Below are 24,617 nucleotides of genomic sequence, written 5' to 3'. Positions count from 1 at the left end.
TGATTTTTTCTCAAATTTAAATTGCAGGTTTACTCTGTATAGTTAAAAAATTCAAGGTCCAATTTAATTTACCAAAGGTCAATCTTTCTAAAACAAAAACAAAATAATCTCTTCAATTCTTTTGTTGATGCTCTTTCAATTTGGCATTTTTAATTTCATTCAAAATTCATTTAAAAAAATTGTTCAAAATATTAAATTTAAATCTAATTTTAAAATATAAAAAGTCATATTACTATCAGTTCATTTACCCATGTATTGTGGTAATTTAAAAATTAGTTGTCATTATATCAAAAATAAAATTTTAAAAACTAAAATATAGGGGATGACAAGCATTAGCTGGCTACACGATAATAAATGCCACATCTGCTTTTGAAAAAAAAAAAAAAGAAATGATCCCAGGTTGGATGTCAGCCTGTGGTGCATCACCGCATTATAATTAAACATACCGCTTGCAAAGATACCCCCATGTTTAATTTCAGTCATTCAGCAATCGAACAAATCAACATTATAACCTCACCAACACATCTATGGAGTAGGTGATATATTAAATATATATATGTATAACCCCCAGGTATAACAGAGTGATTGTGGGCGTGCGGATGTTCATGCCAACCTCATATATATATACTGATCTCGTAACACATAGAACACACGCACACTTGGATCCACCAACAACAACGACCCCCATGAACATATCATACATCCAGGTGGATTGGTACGTTATAAAATACATTGCACATATGTATATATGTATATACCCCCGTGATCTATCCAATGTGTCGTATCCTCATCCGGTCATCAGCTGCCTAATTTACAATACTCACGCACAAATATTATATAATGCGGACAATTTTGAACATTGCGCGTGCCGACGTTTTTGCGGCTAATGTAAATATATAATAAACATACACAGTATATACACATTCATGATTAACTTGGTCGATAGATGGACAACTCGTGCCAGCAACTGATCTATGATAATGATAAGCTACTGCTGTCACCTACGTATAATTATTAACTACCAACATTTGTCAATTTATATATATATATTTACGGCCCAATGAATTTTTTTTTTTTTATATATTTTAAAAACTCATTTGCTAATCACATAATTTTTTACGAATAATTTATTTTGCAAGATAAATATTTATTTTTATATATACTTTTATGTTTATTTTTTTTTTTTTTTAATAAATTAACTTGGGCTTCTTTTTTTTTTTTTTTTTCTGCGAAAGATAAATACTAATGATAATATTTTTATATTGATAAAAATAAATTATATTTTTTATTTTGATATTAATATTTATGACAACAAGTTTTTGAATTAGTTTTAAAAGAATTTCTATGAATATAATAAAATTAATTTAGCCTTGAAATTGAAAACCCAAAATTGAAATTGTGTCCATCAAAGTTCCATGGTAATTTATTGTAGAGCAGTTGTATTATCCATGGAGTCAATTATAAATTGTAAATTGTATGGTTAACATAAAAAGGGGCGTCAAATATATATAATTTTATTTTTAAATTTCAAATCAAATGAAATTGAAGATCACTGCATGTATTAAATTCATCAATTTTTTAACTTGAGCCACATGAAAAAATACAAAAACCATAATAACAATATTATAAAACATTTAAAGATCTTTATATAAATATTTTTTCAAGTCAAGTTTCATTTATGGAAAATAAATACCTCCCATAGTGAAGTAATAATGAATTAATAAATTTTGATGAGACTCAAGTGTTGACATCATAAACTGCCATTAAACTGATGAAACTAATTTTTTTTTTTCTCATCAATTTCAATCAATAGCTGTTTAAAAAATAATAAAAACTAATCAGGATATTATAGACAGGATAATATAAAAAATAACAACAACAGCTTGAATTATTTTTCGAAGAAATAATTGTTTTTAATAGTTTATTTAATTTACCAAGTCTTACACTACTCGTTGACTAGATTCGATTTAATTCTATAAACAATATTTTTTTCAATAATAATAATAAAAAAACTACAACATTATTAATAATAAAAATGCAAAAAAATAAACGTACAAATATAGTACCCGTTTGATTATTATTATTAATATTGATGACAATGTTTTATCAATCGTGTTAATTAGTCTTTGGAGGCGCTGCATTATTGATCATCACAAGTAAGAATCAATCGTTTCAGGCTTCCGATGGCTCTCTCTCGTTTATCAAATAATATAATTAATATTATTTAAAATAAAGAAAAAAATTGTGACTTAATTTTTAATTGATAAAATAAATTGTGTGAAAAATTATAAAATAATAATTATATAGAAAATATTTAATTAAGTTATATTATTTCGATATTAACAAAAGAAATTTTTCATTGTCTTGTTAATATCGAAATTAAATATATATATATATACATAAAATTTATTTTTTTATCATCGTTAATTATAATTTTAAAAGAAATAATAATTATCAAGTTAATAGTTTAAATCAACTAATCACCAGCAAATTATTATTTACAATAATAGAAAAAAAATAAAAATATATATATGTAAAATTAAAATAATAAGAAAAAAAATTAGCATACAATTATCTTATGATCTATTGGCATGTCTAATGCATCTTTCAACTATAAAAAATAATAATATATAAATAATAAAAATTGTATTTTTTTTTTTCTTCGATCACTGACGAAAATTCATGTCCATTTTTTTTTCGTCTTTAATAGTAATTTTTTATTTATTTATTATTTTTTATTTCTTCTCAATTGCAATTTAGTTTCCTGTCTGTATGTCTTGTTGTTTCTTTGAAGAATCCACAGATGATACAGTCTTTTTGTTTGTATCGCTGTTTTTTCTGGATCTCCAGTATTCTGTAACAAAGAAAAACGAAAAAAAAAAAACTTTACTCTCATGTTTGGCTAAGCACAATAACTCCTAAAAAAAAAGGAGAAGAAAAAAAATATAATCTAAATATATATTTTTAAAGAGACACATGCCAGTTTTATTTAAGAAAAATCTGCAACAATCAATTTAATCTTTGCGAAAAAAAAAGAAAAAAAAACACACAATAGACGAAAATAGAGCTGCTTTTTTTTATTTATATTATTTTTTTTTATTAAGACTCCACCCTCGCATGACCGAATGAAAGAACTTGGGACATTATTGGCATTTGTACCTGTAAAAAAATAAAAAACCTTACACACAGCGAAAGGTACCTTGCTTGAATTGAAAGAAGGGGAATTGACGAAAACTATATATATACACACACGAGGTTTATTTCGACAGCACAAAAGCAAAGCACCACAAAACGTCTTCGAGGGGATCTATTGGGGATCTTTCCCCTCGTCAAAAAGATGCATGCACTACCCTACTTTGGTCAGGTAGCACCTGAGTTTTTAATGTTTTTTTTTTTTTTTTTTCCATTTCTTTTCTTATATATAGTGCCCCTTGAGCATCATCTCTTTCTCGACCCCCTTAAATTGCCCCCTTCTGTTTGTCACCTCACGCGAACATGCACACATATTCACATGAATACAGAGCATTTTTATATTTGCTTTTTATCAAGTTCTTTATATGTATAATATAAAACAGGTGATGTAAATTTATATTTACTAAAACCGCCCACGAAATCAGATCCTTGATTTTTTTCCATAAAAAAAATATTTATTTTTATCAAAAAAAAAGAAATACTGTACATTTTTTTTTTATTTGATTATTATTATTTATCATTTGATAGAAATTTTGTAGATATTTAAAAAGTAATCTATAGAGAAATGAGAAGTTTTTTTTTTCTTATTTTTTAGCATAGTCACCATATGTTGCAAAATGGAAAAAGCTTCTGGTTTCATATAGATATTATATTTTTCACCCACGCTTAGCCATATGGCAATAAATTCGAAATTCTTGTTAAAATAATTTCTCGTCTGATGGGCTGTTATTCTTTTCACCATTACTCAACTAGTAACATCTGGTTTTTGTCTATCTCGTTGTGGTCCAAGAGTAATATACCTGAATCACACATATCCCAAAAAAAAAAAACGAGTATATAAATTCATTCGACCAAAAAAGCGAATCTCATCTAACAATTTTTTTGTTATTTTTATTTTTTTTATTTTCAAATGATTTTTTTTTTTTTTTGAGTATTAAAAAACGTACAATAGAATCTCAAGATGTTTTTTTTTTTTAAACTATAATAAACACTAAGTTTTGTAAATTTTTAAAAACAATTTTTGATATATTTTATTTTACTTTTGAGTTTTTAAAATTTATGAAAAATAAATTTTTCTTTTTGACTCTGTGAGGGTGGGAAAGAAGTTCAAAGTTTTTGAACTTCAAAGATGTTGAATTCCAATGCAGGATAAAATCTTGATTCCGTCAGTTTAAAAAATATTTATCCCAGAAATTGATAGAAGAATTTAGGCTGGACAAAGGTTTATTCACCTTTTTTTTTCCATCATAAACAACTTGGTACCATCAACATCAAACAGGTAAAAATCACTATACCATACTACACATCCCCTCGTTTTTTTTTTTATGGTAGTAATAACTATAATAACTAACGATAGTCCCCAATGAAAAATAAAATAAGTCATGGAAAAGACTCGACCCTTGGTTTTTCTTAGTTGGCTTCTTTCTCTTTTTATTTTTCTTTCTTTGATCAAAAGATCTTCTCACGACTCCCAAAGTAGTAAAGAAATACTTGACGATTTTTACGATGTCACCCTAGGATCAAATGCAGATGCATAAATATATATTTCCTTAGAAATACGTATTAAAAATAAAATAGAATATATGTGTAAAATGGTGTTTGAAAAAGTGATTCTTAAGCAACTGTTGCTCCGGTCGATGACCGCACATCGCATAATAAATGTGAGTAAGAATAAATGAAAGTCCGTTGAGATTGTGTTACGTCTGGATTGACAACAATGGTTTTTTTTTTTTTTATTCTATTTTTTTTCAAAACAAGAAAAAGAAAAAGAAAAAAAAAAAGTGTTGGCGCAAATTTTTAACAGACTATATTCATCAGACCTTGTCAGTTAATTTATTATATATTTTTTTAAAATAAAAATTAAACTCAACAGACATATTCTAGACTAGACTATACAAAAAAAAAAAATAAAGATAATATTTTAATTTTGTAACTTGGGTTAATGGAATTGCGACTAGTATTATTAACGGTTTATTTTATTTTTTTTAAATTATAATTGTTACCAATTTAAAATGGATTTTAAAAATTTAATTACTAAAAATTATTATTTAATTTGATGAATTTTTGGTAATCAAGTGCAATGATCACATTATAATGAAGAAAAAAAAAAAAAGTCTTATATCAGACCCCATCAAGAGAAATCAAGAGTCATGTGTGTCTTTTTTGAATTGAGAAGTTAACAGGTGCGTGAGGTCGACCTTCCGAGGACTACTTTTGCCACTGTGGTATATATATTAATATGTACATAAACGCACAAGTATGCGGGATAATGTATTTGTATATATAAAAATTGCGTGTGTTGGCAATTTAATCGTGGGAAAAAACCTTACCCAAGACCTCGACCGTGTACGATACGAATAATGCTGAAAAAACAGGTGTCGCAAAATAAGGGTGCAGGCTGAAAATATCAGGGCAAAATATTATTGTAAATTTTTAATTAATATATTTTCTAGCTGCACAGCTCACTGATGAGTTTTTATATTTTTTTTTTTATTTAATTATATATGTTTCTGGAAATTTTATTTTATTTCTTGTCGAAGGATAATCTTTTTCTTACAATATTTGTTGACTTTTTTTAATTCTTTGGCAAGATAATACTTGTAACTTTGTGTAAATATATGAAGATTGTCTGTTTGCGTGCATTATGTATTTCCGGCTTTTAAAAATTACTACAAAAATTATTTAAGATTTTAATGATAGGATTTTTCATATTAAATAATGGAAGATCATGTATTTTTTTTTTCTCAATCAGCTAGCCATATTTTGTCAAGCATTTTTTTTGTTGTTTTAATTTCAAAATAAACACGATCCTTTTTACATATTTACCAGCGATTACATACTCGATAAGACTAAAAGATTATTATCACTTGGGTCAAGATAGACTTGAACTTTTTTTTTTCTCTTTATTTTAAAATAATATATTTTAGATGGTTGTTATAATGTATACATAAAAGCAATTATTTATTATGCTTTACGATAGCCACGAAAAAATATTGAACAAATATTAGGGGTACAAAAAAATAAAGAGAAAGTGGACAAGACAAGGACATGAGTCAGGAGGTTTTTTTTTTTTTTTTTTTCTGTATAAATGCCTGTATGATTGGTTCAGAAATTATTTTCGTGGTGGCTCATCAGCATGAGTCATTTAACTGTGATTCACTGAAACAAGTTCAAACTTGAATATACAAATCTACAAGCGGTAGATTTTTTTTTTTTTTTTTTAGATAGAATAGATACACAATCACTTAATAAATAAAATAATAAATTTTACAGATAACTGTTCCTTATAACAATAAAAAAAAAAAAACGAGGTCTTCAATGAAAACTACTTTAAAAAAAAATTATCTTATCGGAGTAACTGAGGCCATTATTATTTTAAAATTACATAAGCTCCAAAGATCTCAAGATTTATCAAAACTATAGTCTAGACTTTTATTGTATTTTAAAATTTTATTATTATCATTATAGGGTAGAAAATAAAAATATATAAAATTAATTTAATCAAAGGAAATACAAAAATGATAAAAGCTCGTACATAAAATGTATATTTTTATTTTTTCATTTGCGTTTTATTAATGTAGAGATAAAAAAAAAATAATAGTATAGCGTAAAACTAGAAGCCACAACTAGAAAAAGGAGGGGAAGTTTGTAAATGTTAAGAAAAGCAGAGAATAATAAAAAGGGTCTACACATAGGCGAAAAAATATATCTAAGACTAGAACGGGTTTCAGCCACGCGCCCAAGCTTATTTTCGTTTTATTTTTTTTTTCTTTTCTAGCCACTGTTACACACAAAAAAAAATATATACATTATATTTGTTATTACAATACAAATGTATACAAATAAAATGTAACGTGAATGGTGCAATGTGGTACTCCGACGGGCCACGACGACACGAAATAGTTTTCCCGCCAAAAGTTATTCTGACTGTACACAATGACGCCGTTCTCGCGTCACTAATTCTATACTTGGCGCTTTTTTTTTTTTTTCATAATTTTTTTTTTTTTTTTCCTCATTCAATGTTTTATTAATTAAAAAAAAAAATATTTTTTTTTTAAATTTTAAAACATTTATTGCTTTATTCTTGGACTAAATATTAATTTTCGCATGAAAAGCAATTTTATAAATTTTTTAGAAAATTAAATAAATAAATTATATTTTTAATATTAAAAGCATACAATTAAGTTGTGTAATTTTAATGGTAATAAAAAAAAATGCTTACCATGAATGCTTGTTTGACGGGAATATGGTGAAGTCCTAGATTTTCTTGGTGACCTCGTTTCATTTCTATCAACTTTAATTTGAAAATTTTCCTTGTCCTCATTGCATGGATCAATTCCCCATCTTTTTGTAAATTTTTTTCGCTCCATATCAAGTGTATCTTTTAATAATTCAATAGTATCTTTTGGATTTGGTGGACCAAACAGACAACGTGGCACATGAGATTGCATTCTCGGTGACAACATGTTGCCAAAATGTACCTCACGACAGTATGAGGCTGCTAGCATTTTTTTAAACTCCTCAATTTTTTATAATTTAAAAAAAAACAAAACAAACGTAAACTTTTATCAACACAATAATTATTAAATTTTAATTTCACAAAAAAAAAAAATTAATAATGTTAATTATACGACGTTTATTAAATTGAGTAAGTAATATTGTTTAATTCAAAAAATAATTCACTAAATTTGTTTAGAATTTATTTAATATTATATTTTTATTCACATATAAATTTTAATTCAATTTTTAATTATCAACAAGTTGTTATAATAAAAAACTTGAATTTTTTAACTTGTTTCTTGACTATAAGACGGTCAAACTCGGTCTGAATCAGTCTGAATGTTCCTGAGACATGAAGAACACTCTCGACTTGCCAGATTATACCTTTATATTCCCTCTACTCGAAATATTCATACACGAGGTTATCCCCACCATATTTTATTTTTAAAAATGGATAGTTTTATAAATTTCATTGGAGCGCAATGAATATGCGCAGTATAAATGGCGGGCATTCTGGCGCTTTTTATATATGTACATATTACTAACCGGGGACTCCAACGGATTATGCTAAGTGATTTTTCAAAACCAGGTATATGTATTACCTGTGTGTATATACATATACCTGCAGTGAATTAGTAAATGTATGCACCATCATCATGGGTATCATGAGTGTTGTGTATCCCCTACCAGTTTTTTGGCTCACCGATGTAGCCCAAGTGGGGAGATAGGAGAAGAAGATACAAGACAGAGAAATAAATATTAAAAGAGACAGAATGAAAGACTGTGATAATGCTGACGAAACTATCCAATATAGGAGAAAAAAAAAAAAAACTAAAAAAGATAAAGAAGCAAGAGCTGGCGTGCGCCTTTTGCCTATGAGACAAAGAAATAGAAAAAAAAAATAAAATCTCGCGCCATAAAACTTCATTGGTTTTTCGTCCTTTCACATTTTTCTTTATTTCATGAGAGTTATATATCATAAAATCTTCAACCGTCTTTCAAGACTCTATTTTTATATATATTAAATATTTAAGGCCTAAAAAGTCAAGAGAACAGAGATCGAGCTTACAGAGAAACAACCTTTAGTAGATCATTTGATAAAGACAGAATAAGATAAAATAAAAAAAGGCGGGAAAGAATCACGTGTCATATATATATTTTATATATATGTATTATCATTTTGGCTTTTTTTTTTTTTTTCTTTTCGTGTGTGTGTTGGAGAATTTTTACTTGCTATACACACAGTAATATAATAATAAATGGAAAGTCTTGCGTGGACGGTTACTAAGCGCGGTAAAAACCAGAATATCTACCAATCGTAAACATCGATTGGCTCATAAGACGAAATTTTCGGCGGGATATCATGCACACACACATACTTATGCACTTTTTACTGCGTTTCAATATTTAATATTTATAAATTATCTTATCATCATTAGCTGTTTACGTGGTTACATGAAAAATTTTATATAAAACGAAAAAATATAAAACCAAATGAAATTATTAAATCCATGAAAATTAAATTAATTTATTTTTTACTATTTTTAATAACAATATATTATTTTTATTAATATTCATTTTTTTTTTGTTTTTTTGGAGTATTCATGTTGGAACAAATGCTGTGAATATTTTTACATACGTATCAATAATTATTGGCTGTAGAAATTTGACTGTGGTATTTATTCAAAGGGTGTCATTTATCGAGAGCCAAGGCGGATGTACAGTTTCCGCGTTAATTTTTGCCGCAGTTACAGTCTGATGCGCCATTGAAATAGGGGAAAAAAATAAAATAAATAAATTTATTATATATACGTAATATATGTTGTCTCATGTACATCCTAATTTTTTATTTACAATTTTATGCATGGGTATAGGTTAAAATCCGGTCACTTGTTTTCGCTCCAAAGATTTTAGGATTTTTTAAATTTATATTCAAATGTATAGAGTCAAATATAAAAAATGCAATTTACAAAAACAATTTAAATTATATGCTAAAAATAAAAATAAAAGTTGTATTATATTCTGTCGGTATTTAATCCTTTGATTTATTTTTTTTGACTATTTATATGTAGACCACTTGATGATTTTAAAGGTCTGTATGAATAAAAAAAAAATACACATATGAGCGGATAAGAGGGTGGTGTCTTGAGGGCTGTATCACATCAGTAAATGAACAATATTCAATGAGGGTAGTTTTGACCGTTAAAAAATAACCTGGATTCAAAAGTACATGTAATTTTTGATCGTTAATAAAATACTTGTAAAGATTATATATTTGGAAAAAAAAAAAGAAAAAGAGAAAAAAATTGATGCGGGCAAAATAAAGAAGCCACCACAGCAACAACGGCTGAGGGGGCTGGTGGGAAATTCAGGGTGAAGCAGGACAGGTGTGTACGTCACAGTGTATAGTTGTGAATGTTGTTGGCATGCCGTGACCAGGAGGCGTAACACGCGCTTCATTATTTCACTCGTGATTACCCCCGCGAGATTTTATTTTTTTATATTATAATATGCCTCAATGATATACATTGCAAAAAAAAAAAAAATAAATAACATAAAAACAAGCTGATTTTTATCATTTTTATTGTGAAAAATTTTTTAAAAATATTTCTTGGTCGTTAAATATATTTATGTCTGTATTTTATTATAATAATTATTTTATTTATTGATTTTTTTTTTTTCTTTGATTTTACAATGCTCGAAAAAAAAATTAATTCCATTTGTTAGAATTTTTTTTTTTTTTTTTGGTAACATCTAGTTGAATTTGATGGGTGAGAATTTTTGTTGTCCACCCACGTTGTCATGTCTAAATGTGATCATATGGACATCTCACACAAACCAGTCTCTGAAAAACAAAAAAAAAAAAATTTTTTTTTTACTAAGTTTATTTATCTTTTTGAATTATTATTTTTCATAATAATTTTTTTAAAATTCTTTTCTTTATTCCCGCAACAAATATAATATTTTAAAAATGACGTTGCGTTAATGTTGTGTTTGTTTTTAATGTCATTATGATTAATTTTTAGCACAGATGTTATCATAAAAGGAAAAAACAAATTTTCTTATTTTAATATATACCTTGTCACGCGTGATAATATTAAAATGCAAAAGAATATATAAATATTTCAATAATAATAATTTATTCCACGCAAAGTTTTATTTCTCACGTTGAACTTTGAAGTAACATGTGTGATGGGCTTCTCGATATAAATACATAAATATTGCTCAGTCAAATTTGAATTAATCATAATGATTTTAATAAAATTTCAAAGTACAATAAGTTTTTACCTTTAAGGCTGAAAATAAACCAAGAAATTGGCAAAATAATTCATACAAATTCTAAGCAATGATTTGTCGTTGATAATCAATATTAAAACCGGATGCGCCCACTCTATGTATATCTAAAAAAAAAATATATATAAATACATATACATAAAATTGACCGTTGGCAAACGCGAGAGGTTGTCTCTATATATGCGAAGATCCTGGAGGAAGTGGCCCTTGATACACCTACAGACTCAAAGTTCTCCTGGTTTCATCGACACACCCATTTCCTGCAAGCATGATGGATAAATGCATTTTACAAATAGTGCATACACATATAACATGTAATTGTCCAGTGATGAAAAAAGCATTCATGTACGTATACTCCAATCAACTCACCACAAAATCATTCCATCAAACCATCAAATATAGACTCTCGTATAAATTTAAATAAAATATTTTATATGTGTATAAATACTTTCCATGTGTGTGGCAATCGATGACACGATCATCCCCGGAAATAACGTGTTTATATATCCTCATATGATATCTTTAGTTTCATGTATCTATTTCCTTCAAAAGTTTTTGCAGACAAAAGCCATCGAGCACACACTACACTCGTCATTCTTGTCACGTGTTCTTCCGGAGATCAATGCCTTTGATTTTGATTTTTTTTTTTTTATTTTATTTACTTTCTTTTTATTCTTCATACTTTTTTTTGCACAATGTCCATTGTCGAGGTGTCCAAATTCATATTGACATCACGCCCAAACATTGTCATCGCAGGCAGATGATTTTCCATATGAAAAAAAAAAAAAAACTATGAAAATAATCATCGAAAGGCTTCGTTGCCAATGAAATTATATAAATAGATTTTTTTCGAAAAATATATTCGAGTAGTGTATAATATAATCTCATCGATCTTTTGGTAATACTTGTTAGAATTATTATTATTGTTATTATTTTTGAAAGAGAAGCGCAAAAATCGTAAAATTCATGCGGAGAAAATTTACGATCGACAGCTGACTGTTTGCCGATCGGCTCCTCGATACTTTTTTTTTTTTTTTTCTTTTTCCATGGGGGTGGAGCCTTTTAAAGGACCAAAAAGTAGAAAAGACAGAAACTGTAATTTTACCCCTTTGACAGTTTTATTTATTTTTATTATTTTATATAAACGATACAGCTGTAAATTTAAAATATCAATTTTTTTTATTTTTTTTAACAATTGTTTAATAAATTATATAATTGTTCAATAATTTGCAATAACAGGAGCATCAATTGCGCTTTTAAAAACAATATATGTAATCCATTAAATTTTCAAGACCTGAAAAGTTCATCCAAGTCATTCACATCAGGCTACTGTGTGCGATTGTCGGCATTCTTTGTGCCACCGACACGGCCTGAAAAAAAACGAAATATATATGAAAGGAGCCGCAAAAAAAAAGGAAAAAAAAAAGATCTGGTTTTCTTTTTCATAAGGATATATAGAAGTATAAGCATCGATAAAATTTTTACTTGTGCATTGAATTTGAGTAATGGAGCAGAAGAAACAATACTTCAAATGTAATCGATAGCTTTTGTTCATTTGGATAAAAATTATTATCTAGCTGAGAAATATAAATAAACTACATAACTACATTTACTTTGCTTTATTCAAAAAATATGAAAAATCATGTTGGATAAATTATAAAGTTTTAAAAATTCTACAATTCGATAAAGGGACTCTGGATCAGTGTTGTATCAAAAGTCGGAAGTCTGTGGAGCTTATTTACGAAGAAAAAAAAAATTGTATAATATATATCTCTCTGCTCCACTTCAAAGCGGCTTCTTGAAATTAGAAAACTTATCTTTTTGATTGAATTTAAAACCCATTAAAACCGTTAAGAATCTTAAGATGATTTTGTTTATACCAAGTGAAAGATTTATTATGTGTTAAAAATTCAATAATTTAAATTTAATAAAATAATTTTAAAATGAACATTCTGTTTATTTTTATGAATCAATTACATTGGAAAAAAATTTCAGTGTATTGTGGCTGACAGTCAGCATTAGAAAGGCAAAACAAACAGAGAGCTTTGAGTGCTTTGTACTGTGTATACATCAACAAGACAATTCTCCCCTCTGTAGCAATAGATACTCAATAAAACTACGAGAGAAATTTGATCCAAGTTTGGTCATCTGTTTAACCATCGATTGTTTACCCAACAAGCATCACCATTTCATCATTGTTCTCCATCATTTTTCATGTATTTTTTTTTTTTTTTTTTTTCAATACTCATTTCGATATCCAGAAACTTGGGATAATCAAGATATTTTCAATACAATAAATATTTTAAAAGCAACAAAAATCCAGGTGAATAATTTCATCTGCTCTTGAATTTCATTGTCACTGTGATCTTGGATGATCATTGACGACAATCACCATCAAAATTGCTTGACGAAAAAATGAAAAAAAAGGGTATACAAGAAAAACTATCTTTCATTGTGAATTTTGAAAAAATTTGAATTGTTGAAAGAACGAAAAAAAGCAAAAAGGGTTTCTAAATAAAATTGGTCTTTTCACCTGGCCCACATGCAGATGTCTGTGTTGACCATAAAACCGGAATTCATCCTTTCTTGCAAAATAAAGAAAAAAAAATAAAAAAACAGATAAATATAACATTCAACAGCATCAACAAATCTTCTTCATCAATATATAACAAAAAAAAAAAAAATTTTCTTGTCTTTTAAAAATACATTTTTAAGGATCACTATATTATTTATGAAAATGTCAAATATAAAATTGACTTGTTATTTAAAAATTATATAACGAAAAAAGTATTAAACATAAATTATAAATATTTTTTAGGGTTTGTTTAATGTTTTGTTGCTTTTAGTGGCAAATTATTATTTGGAGACTTAAACGTTGCCTCAAGCTGACTATGCATGATTTTGGTAAATTACTGAACCAATTACATGTTCGCTTAAGCCTTTTGAAAACCATATACAAATGAAACTATTGCCTTGTTCTTTCAGTATATTTTTCAAGTGCAGAACAAAAAGGTTATTATGTTATATTACCAGACATTTGAACGAACCAGTGTTTAAGAAATAAAATTAAAAAAATAAAATCTTTCCCATGGCTTATACTGATAGCCCAGAGAGTACTTTTGGAGCAAGACTCTTTCTTTGTTTCTTTCTTGAAATATTAAGTATATATATATATATTAAAAAAAATCAAATGGAGAAGAACTAAAAAAAGGCAAGTTAGAAAAAGAAGAATAAAAAAAAAAAAAAAGTGCTAGAGGGCTCGCTGGAAAAATTTCAAGTCCGTTGAAACTTGTCGTACAATATATATATATTGTACCTTTAAAGGTTCATTTTGCCAGGGTACCAGCTGTTCCTCCCACTCTATATTTCAACATGACTACTACTACTTGCATCAACTTCTTCTTCATCATCATCATCATCATCTACTCTTCCACTTTTTTATTCTCATCTAGTAGCAAGACTCTCTCTGCTTTTGGTATCTTTGCCAGTTATCGTAGAGGAAATCCGTTCGAAAGAGTGAGATAACATTTTGCTTTACTCGTGATGTTTAAATCTCTTGAGGGCCTTATTCTTGTTTTTTTTTTTTTTCTTTTCCTTCTTTCATTTGTGCATTGTAGAAGCAGCAAACTTTCAGAGAACGACCTGGCTTTTTCTAGCTGACAGACAGCTGGATCCTGGTAAATTTTCAAAAATACATGGTCACGCCTTGTACCTATATATATACTCTTTTTCTTTTTCTACCTTTTCGTTTTGATCAAACCAATATTACTGATCTTGCCATCAAAGTTCGTGGGGGTGGATATATAACTTTGATCGGATATATCGGGTTTACAGGCACGTTTTTACTTGTGTTTAAATTTTTAGATATTAAATTTAATCGACAGATGTTTTTCAGCTAATATACAATTTATAATTATATATATCAAAAATGCTGAATCACAAAAAACAAAATTTGATTCTATTTGAAGTATTTTTATTTTTTTTGTAATTTACTTGGTTAAATAATTTTATTTTAAAAATTAATTATGAATTATTATGCTGGGGGTAAATTAAGGAAAAAAATTGACAAAATATTTAGACATTTTGGCAGTTGATGGGGTTTTTTATATTTTTTTTTTTATTTTGCCAGATGTTTAGTAATTAGAGCTGATGTGTGTGTCTTCAGTAATATTATTATTGAGTTTGGAATATGTTTCAGCCCTTCGAGACCACTTGGCAACCCCCGCAAGATCTCGAATTTCATTTTAGCCATCACCCACCGACTTGAAGAAGGAAGTGCACACATCCCGTCATTCAAAATTTAAAAAAGAAAAAAAAATGGTACCATTTTACTTTCATCAAATTCACATTAGACATTTAATTGTACAGCTTCCTTGAAAAAAAAAAAATAGAAATAGAATACTTGAAAGTTTTTGTATTGCTATATTATACAAATTGGAGTAGAAAAAAGAAATAATAATAACAACAAGTTGATTGGAAAAATTGTCATCAATGATTCCCGCCAAGTTTATAAAGTTGGCGGGAATTTGGTCAGTATGTTTGAGGCTGTTGTAACGGTCGTTTCGTCTTCTCGATGTTCCTTGAAAGTGGCAGGTGCGAAACTTGCCAGACTTCATTAAACATAATTCCATCTGCGTATTTTAAAAACAGCCAGACTTTTTCGTGGTCAGCATTCATCTTGAGTTATTTAAAAATAAAAGACAAGGATATCATGAATTGAATCATGATGAATTGAATAAAGACAATTATATTTATAAAGAAAAAAAAAAAAGAACACGTGCAAAGTGGTTTTTGGACATCAGTATGATTTAATACATTGATTATCGATTTTTATAAATATACATTTTTCATTCATTCAAGCCAATATGGTGTGCCAGTGTCATCATCATAAAACTGCATCAATATAAATTTTTTTCATTAAAAAAAATTAAATTATACTGAGCAAATTCTCAAGCTAAAATCTATCATCTTTTTAAATAATTTTATGCATTTCTTGAAATAACATAAAATTATATTTCTGATAAGACAAACAATCAGGTTATATTTTTATTTTTTATCTCTTAGATTTTTATATTTACATACGCTTTTTTATTCGTTTTGATTTTATTTTATTTTTTTATATTTTTTCGCATTTGTTCCGGTTTACCTTTGTTGTGTAAAAGAGCGGAAGAATGCAAGGCTCGTGTGATGCGGTCTTTTTGAACTCGTTCAATGGTAGTCAGAGCACGAAGATCTACAGATGCTGAAGAAAAACAACAGCTCTTGGAGTTTTGGTATATTATTACCAATGAATTTCTTGGAAGTTCAAAATTTGTCGCGTGGCCTCTGGTCTAGCTCATCCTTCAAGCACGTGCCTCTTTTATACATTTAAATAATATATATATTTTATTTTTTTTCATAATTAAAAATATCAAAATAATATTCCTACAATTTTAAAAAAATCATGCATTATTTTCTTTGTTTATTTTATTTATTATCATCAATGTAAGATGAATTAGCAAGGGTGGTTTTATTTCTTCTTTAAATTTCATGGGGACGTGTACAGTCACAATGAAAGCATTCTATACACTTGTTATTTTTATTTTTTTTTTTTCATCTTATGCATAGCACCAACACACTGGTGCATCTACCTTTTACATGCAACTTGACGTGTGTTTGTATAAGGCACCTTATTCTTATATAGAAAATAGAAGACAAGTCTTCTTAAACATGTATTATATTTATACCTACGTAGCACCCCTGAGTCCCCTATCAGAATTCAGGGGACTTGGACTCAATTCTCAAAGTGTATTCAAACTGGTGAGAAAAGAAACTCGTGGCTTTTAAAAATTTAAAGGGAAGCTACTGCATGGTATTAGGGTGGTTGACTGAATATAGTTTTTTTTTTTTTATTTTTTCTTTCGTGGGTATTGCCATGCTGTTATGTGGGATGAACAGCTGATGGCTGTCTCATGGCTAAAGAAAATTCTCAGGTAAATGATTTTTTTTTTTTTTTTAATTTTCTAGACCCTTGGATTTTTTATTTGATATATGTGGATTCAATATACATGTTGCGTATAGGCATCATTATAAATCCTCAGGGGGTGAGAATATTTTTTTTTAAATATTCAGACCGAAAAAAAATTTTCCCGCCTTTATTTATGTTACTACTTTTTTATTATGTCAATATTTTATTTTTTTCTAATTATTTAAAATTATATCTTCTTGTTATTTTATTTTTTTTATTTTTGTTAATGTAAAATTTATTTTTTAAAAAATAATTAATGTTTACATATTTTATTAGTCTGTTGTTTATTATATATTTGTTTTTTCATTCTGTATTTACATCATGTAGCACAGATGCATTTATTTGATATTTATGCAGACGTTTAAAGTTTACAAAGAAAGATAATATTTAAAAATATAAATATGAAAAAAGTTGATAATATACATTAACGTTATTATTTTTTTTTTTTTGTACAAAAGAGACAATAGTATTATCACACCTGCCAAATTTTCAAGTGTGTTTAGTGTACAAATTTACACAGTACTGTTTTTGACCATCTGCATTTTAAGGAGATGAAAATTTATTACTTAATTATTATTTTTTACTTAAAATACTAGCTTCTTTATTGAATCGCGTGCTTTCTGTTTGTTTTTACTTTCTTTTAGCTAAATAAAAAAATTAAAAAATATTATTCATAAAACAAAATTTATTCAACAACTTTCTGCATACACATTATTTTTTTTTTTTCAAATAATACTATCATTATTATTAAGCTCACAAGAATTCAAAAAAAAAAAATTAAAACATATGACACGATGACACAATGATATTATCAATATTGAGTATCATCCCTTCATGATACCTCAAAAATATAAAAATCCGATTGTCGAAATTTATATTACTCCAGTTGTTTAATTACCCCATATAAATTTGAAATTTTATAATTTATTTTAATTGAAATATTTTGTAAATGATTCATCATCGTAAAAAATTTTTATGCAGTTATTTCTTTATTTTTATACAAAAGGGATAAAAAAAAAAAAATTCCCCAACTACAGTTTAATTAACAACAAATAATTATTAAAATTAATTTATCATAATAAAAGTTTATTCTAATTTATTATTTAAACAAACGTATATTGTTATTAATTTTAATTTTTTTAACGAAATTCCCATTATTTCTTATAAAAAATAAATAAAGCAATTTTAATCGAATAATTCAATGAAGCATAAAATTGGTAAGCGAAAAAGGGGATGTTGGCGTTGATGATAATTATTGTGAGAAAGTTTAATGCTTTCCCACAGTGAAATTGAGGACAAGAAGTTCAGCTCTTACTATATAGAAAAAATAAAATCATCAATGAACACTAACTAAATCAACACAATTATTACATAATGTTTATTCCCCATAAAATTGCGTTTTATATTAATTTTTTTTTTAATTGTTTATTATTTTAAATTGATATGGTTTATTACAACATGTGTTATTAACAATGATATATTTTTGTCCAGGTGTTAAACGAGGGGAGTGGTTGTTCACCCTGTCCAAATTAACAATGGCAATCTCTCATCGATCACACATCATTCTCTAATCTCTAACAAGGTATTTTTATCATATTAAATTTTATATTTTTATTATTGAATACAAAATAATCAAATTTACTTGAATAATTTATTTATAATTTTTTTTAAACAATAATTACTTTTTTTCAATTGCTTGTTGGTAACATTTTTAATTTGCTTATGTATATTGAATAACCGTTTTTCTCAAATGGGAAAATAGACTGAGAATATAGAAAATAACAATTAAATTAATAGCATGAGAGTTTAGGGGGGGTTGCACTGAATTTCGCACGACGATAGGGCAGATGACGCGATAAACGTTTTAAGTTTACCTCATAAAATGGGCAATTGGGGTGGGCGTATCCGTGACGAGCATAACCGGTGATAGTTTGAATTGTTCGTTGTTACATATACCAAAATCGTTTATAATTATATTTTTTTCCCAACGCCATGTGTAAACTAGAAGATCATATTTTTATTTTACATTTAATATTAAATTTAAATAAAACTATTTATTTTTTCATGAATTACTTCTTATACAATCGTGTGAATTTATTTTTTTTATTTTAATATTTTTCATAAAGACATAAATAATATTTACTTATTTTAATTATTGAAAATATTATTGTCTAAAATATCACATTAATTTTCGTGACTATAATATAATAATCATCAAAATAAAATATAATTATATTATATAAATTTTTTTTAAATAATATTTTTTAAATTTTATAGATATTAACAAGAAAATAATCTAATTGAATTATGTTAATTTGGATTTTAGTGTTAATTTTATTTTAAGGAAGTTGAGTTGTTGAAAATGCAGTTTTTGCTTTTGCTGTTATTAAAAAAACTCCACCGCAAATTAACAATATAATGCCAGCAACTAAACCGACTATTGCACCGATACTCATTCCAGTTGCTTTGGTTATTGCTCCTGATTGAGTTGGACAAAGTTCCGCTATTTAAATTTGAAAAAGAAATAAACAATTATTATTATTTATTCATCTAATTTAAAATCTATAAACTGGATAAATTTATTTACCATTTCTTGATGAAAAATCATCATTTGAATTGAATGCAATTAGGGATGTTTTTCCAATTGTTATTGATACATTTCCTGCATCAATTTTTCTAGTAAGATCGCAGATGTAGTTGCCTTTTTCAATATTTGTTTCGAATAATTTCAAGTCTTGTGTAGAATTTCCTGTTACAGTTTTACCTGTTGAAAGAATTTATTTAATTATTTTTAAATTTATTGACAATTTATTTTTAAATAAACAAAGTTAAATTATTGGCAAAGAAAATTTACCGATTGCTTGAGGGAAATTTTTTTTATCTAGAAAAATAATTGCCCCAATTTGATTGAGAGTTGCTTGTGAGCCATGTTTTATAAAATTTAAAAATACTTTATTCCATTCATCAGTTATCATTGTGGTATTATCATTTTTTTTTTTCAATGTTGTGTTATCAATTTCTTTCCATGCTATTATCATTTGTGAATTTTTTTCGTCACATGTACCAGTTGTTATTGCTGTGTCTGGTACTTGGAGTGCATGAGTTGCAACCTGAATAAACAAAGTAATGTCAAAAGTATATATAAATTATTTGCCAGCTAATATATATTTTTTTAGAAGCGGTTAAATAAATATTTTTTGAAATAAAAAAAGCTATAAATTTACGTTGATAAAGTGTTGGCTAACATAACTCACCGTGTGGTCTGTTTTATAATAAATGGCTGTCAAAGTCATTGAAAAGTTTGCCAACAAACATGGTATCCCAGTGACATTATCTTTTACGATAAAATTAAAATTTGGATATTTTTTTTTAGGTGGTATTTTTGTTGTTGAATTTTGAAAATATTTCGCTAATTTTATTGAATTTGCATCGATAGAAGAATTGGATATGATTGCTGATGAATTTTTTAAATTAGGCCCTGATGAGTTTGAGACAGTAAGATTTGTTGAAATTACTGTAGAATTTATTGTTGAGTTGACTGTAGAATGTAATGTTGAATTTAAGGTAGAATTTTGATGTGAAATTGCTGTTGAATTTAAAGTTGAATTAGAACTTGAATTAGCAGTAGAATTTGCAGTAGAATTTGCAGTAGAATTTGAATTTGACTTTGCAGTAGAATTCCAAGTTGAATTTGCAGCAGAATGTAGGGTTGAATTTAAAATAGAATGTAAAGTAGAATTTGCAGCAGAATGCAGAGTTGAATTTGCTGTAGAATTTGCATTAGAATGTAAAGTAGAATTAATCACTCCAGTAGAATTAGGGAGAATCGTTGAATTCTGTGCAGTTGCATTTGATGCAGATGTCAAGTTCATTCCATGTGCAGTTGAATTAATTGCTGTAGAATTTCCATTAAATGCTGTAGAATTAGATCCAGCAGTAGAATTACCATTCGATACAGAACTCGTTAAATTTTTCATCAAAGTTGAATTCAAAATTGATGCTGTATGGTTCAATTCTATAATTGTTAAATTTCCAGGACGTATTGTAGTTGAGCTCGTTTTATTTGTAGATAAAACTGTTGAATTTGCGTGACTCGTTGAATTAGCTGTAGTTAAATTCAATGAAGCAGTAACATTTCTGGATAATAATGTAGCATTATTATGAGCTGCAGCAGTTGAATTTAACAGCAAAGTCGAGTTATTAATTGAACCTGTAGAATTTGAAGGTACAGTCGAATTTTTCAACAAAGCCAATAACGTAGAATTATTTGATAAACTTGTGGAATTATTATGTGATGTATTTGCTGTTAAATTTGATGTCAATGATGCATTGCTTAATAGAGTAGTATTGCTCAATGTAGAATTGTTTCCAGAAATAGTTGAATTCAATCCTTTCGTTGAATTATGAGCTGCTATTGATCCAGTCAAATTTCGAGACAGAGTAGTGTTGCCACCATAAATTGTAGAGTTTGATGCTGAAGTGGAATTTGACCAAGCCGAAACAATTGTAGAATTTTTATTAAGAATTGTAGAATTAAATAAAGCTGTTGCATTTCTGCCATGGCCAAACAACGACGAGTTATGCTTCAAATCCGTAGCATTTTTAATCGATAATTTTGGTGGGGTTGAAGTTAGAACTCCATGAACTTGATTAACTAAAAAATAAAAAATAAATATTAATGACCCCTTATTTTTATTAGTAAATTTACTGGTATTATTTGCTTTAAAAAAAAAAAACATTTTAAATTCATATCGAGTTTCAGAGTTGAATGAAAAAAAAAAAATATAAAATAAAAGTATCAATATTTGGACCACCCAGACATTTGATTACTCGAGTTCAAATAATTGCACCGACACCATTAGTCTTTTGGAAAATTTTAGCCACTGATGGCCTTGAATTCTCAGCCCTTCCCTGTTCTTCTCTTCCTCCTAACTTTAAAATTAGCGTCACCACAATATATTATTTTATTTTTTAAAGTTATTATCCATAAATACATCATGCTGGAAAAAAAATAATAAATATTTTCTTATATAATTAAATAATTACCTGCAAGTACCAAAGTGATAGCTCCAAATATCAACCATCGTTCCATTATTATCATCATTATAAATTTGTAAAAAAAATTCTATAAAATTAACTTCATAACACTTTTACTTAAATTGTATATTTTAAAATTATAATTGAATTAATTTAATTGATGACTAAACGCATGCCTCGTTGACACTGACACTGATTTAATTTAATTAATAAATATTCACATTAAATGTCTTGAAGGTTTTTTTAAAATTTAAATTGTTATTTGTTTTCAAATTTCTCAATAACCGCATATGCTGAATTATAAATATTTTTTAGTCCACACAATTTGAGTGTTGCGAAAAAACTAAAAAATTTCCGGATCATACAAGGTATGTTTATCGAAGAACACACTTCTTACAATAAATTTATTAAATATTATGCCTCCCCACTTACCAATTTCTCAACGCAATATCGCGAATAAAAAATAAAAAAAAAAAATATTTAGCCTTGTTTCTTATTTAACGCCGTTTTTTTATTTTTAAATTATTTTTTTAACAAAATTTCAGGTATGTCATCAATTTATAAACATCATCAAATACATATTTATTATTATTTTTATTTATTTGTTTATTTATTTAAATACGTTATTAGTTTTAACAACAAAAATGACAAATAAAATCATAAATTTCGTTATATATTTTTAAAGAGAAAAAATAAGAAAAATTTCTTTATAAAATTAAAAATATATTCATCGCTCGAATTTATAAAACAGTTTGCAATTAATCAAAATAAATATAGTCATTGTGTTAATATTATTTTAAATAGTATCATTTATAATAATATTTAACAAATAAATAAATAAATTTTATCCTTTCTTTTTTTAGATATGTCTCAATACAAGGAAAATAAATTACTAATATAATTTTTATTATTATTTTTCCAACGTATATATTTAAATTATGACTTAAAAAAATAATGAGGGTTGCAGGGGATCGTAGAAGTTGACTCATGTATCTACTTATGTATAGTCAAACCCTTTATTTTCATATTTTTTAATTTGGTATTCCTATAAATCCAACCCTGTATATTAATAAATAATGTGCACCTTTTTTCCCTGGTCGAATAAATCGGAAGTGGTTACACGCACCCACAATCGACGCAGCTTTAACCATGACGAATATTTTATCGACATGACAAAGCATTGTTTTATTTTTATTTTTTTGTTTTTATTATGATTTATAATACTTTTTTTTTTTTTTTTTAATCGTCACAGGGTAGTCAATTTCATATTTGCAGCTGGCCAACGGTTCGATAATTTTACCAGCTTTATTTTTTCAATATTTTTTTTTTTATGACTAACCATTAAAATTATAATTTACACACAAAAATAAAACAAAAAAAAATTAACTATTAGTGTATCTTAATCATAATTATATTGTATTGAATATTTAATTATTTTTTTTTTTTTTAAATAATTAAAGTTTAATACAATTTTTTATTTTTTTTTCAAAATTGAATTGATTTTTATTTGCCTAATATAGCTATTATAATTCAAGGAAAAAAATAAAAATTTATTTAAAATAGTATGTACTTGTATTAAAAGAAAAAAATTGTTCAATTATTTTACCAAGAAATAATATTTGTCCTTGTGTAAAGAACAATCATATTTTTTTTTTTTCTTATCTATTGTTTGTATGTTATTTTTTTCTATTTATATATTTTTCATTCTTTGTATAAAATAAAACGAAAAAATATATTTTAAATTCAGCATAAAAAAATGGTTGTATTAAACTGCAATTTTCAATGTTCGGTATATAAAGTTATTGTTGGATTTTTTGAATATACGGAGACACAATGTCTGGCAGCGACAATAGTCCCGACAGTGAATAGATTTTAACTGACCTTTTTTCCTGGTAAAAGTTGGAAAAATATATATATATATCTTTGCAGGGAGTCTATCTCGTTAGAAGAAAATTCAATAGAAATAAAAAAAAATACTAAATATATATTTTTGCAATATAAAAGCGTTCTTTTCGATTTTAAATTGCAGTGACAACAATTGTTCTCGTGAAATGCATTTTTTAGTCAAACAAAATACTGCGAATACTTTGAAGTTGAGTGATGAATTTTCTTTTTAATTTTATTTTTTTATATTGTAAAATATTTAAGCTATATTAGAAATATATATATATTTTTTTAAATTCAAACACATCCTATTAAATATTGATTTTTTAAAATTATATTTCTATTAACACATCTGCTTTTTAATCAACAAAAGACTTTGCTCAAACCCTTTTCTTAACAGACCAATGGTTAGCCACAATAAAATCAAATAAAATTGAAAGTATGTTGCTAAGTGCTGTTCATTGTGTTGTTTTTTTTTTTTTCTTTACATTATTTAATGTCGATTATATTGACAGACCACGAGCGTAACTGGTTAGAGTCAATCTTATCACATAAATCATCAGAAATCCGCGAAACCCGACAATGGTTGTTTGATTATATACATCTCAATGTACTGAGGGGACTTTAACGTTATTCATTGCCTCTTTTTTTTCATTCTTTTATTATTTAATATTTTTTTACCAACAAAAAGTCCGTTGAGAAA

At 26.8% G+C, this 24,617-nt stretch overlaps 2 protein-coding genes across 2 annotated transcripts; both read right to left on the bottom strand.

The window, feature by feature from the left end:
• Positions 1-1,887: 1,887 nt before the first annotated feature.
• On the bottom strand, positions 1,888-8,159 carry LOC122848520. Its single transcript, XM_044146635.1, has 2 exons — positions 7,415-8,159; positions 1,888-2,854 (listed from the first exon to the last, which is right to left on the bottom strand). Exons 1-2 carry the CDS (start codon positions 7,698-7,700, stop codon positions 2,757-2,759), a joined length of 384 nt encoding a protein of 127 aa, XP_044002570.1. The 5' UTR covers positions 7,701-8,159; the 3' UTR covers positions 1,888-2,756.
• An 11,106-nt stretch (positions 8,160-19,265) lies between these two features.
• On the bottom strand, positions 19,266-22,599 carry LOC122848513 (putative GPI-anchored protein pfl2). The gene is made up of 5 exons (XM_044146612.1): positions 22,040-22,599; positions 20,248-21,647; positions 19,848-20,103; positions 19,581-19,757; positions 19,266-19,496 (listed from the first exon to the last, which is right to left on the bottom strand). Exons 1-5 carry the CDS (start codon positions 22,095-22,097, stop codon positions 19,333-19,335), a joined length of 2,055 nt encoding a protein of 684 aa, XP_044002547.1. The 5' UTR covers positions 22,098-22,599; the 3' UTR covers positions 19,266-19,332.
• Between the last annotated feature and the right edge of the window lie 2,018 nt (positions 22,600-24,617).

The sequence above is a fragment of the Aphidius gifuensis genome, linkage group LG2 (assembly GCF_014905175.1).
Source record: "Aphidius gifuensis isolate YNYX2018 linkage group LG2, ASM1490517v1, whole genome shotgun sequence".
In the NCBI taxonomy this organism is placed as follows: domain Eukaryota; kingdom Metazoa; phylum Arthropoda; class Insecta; order Hymenoptera; family Braconidae; genus Aphidius; species Aphidius gifuensis.
The sequence above is the reverse complement of the archived record's forward strand: the minus strand, read 5'-3'. Positions and strand labels throughout refer to the sequence as shown.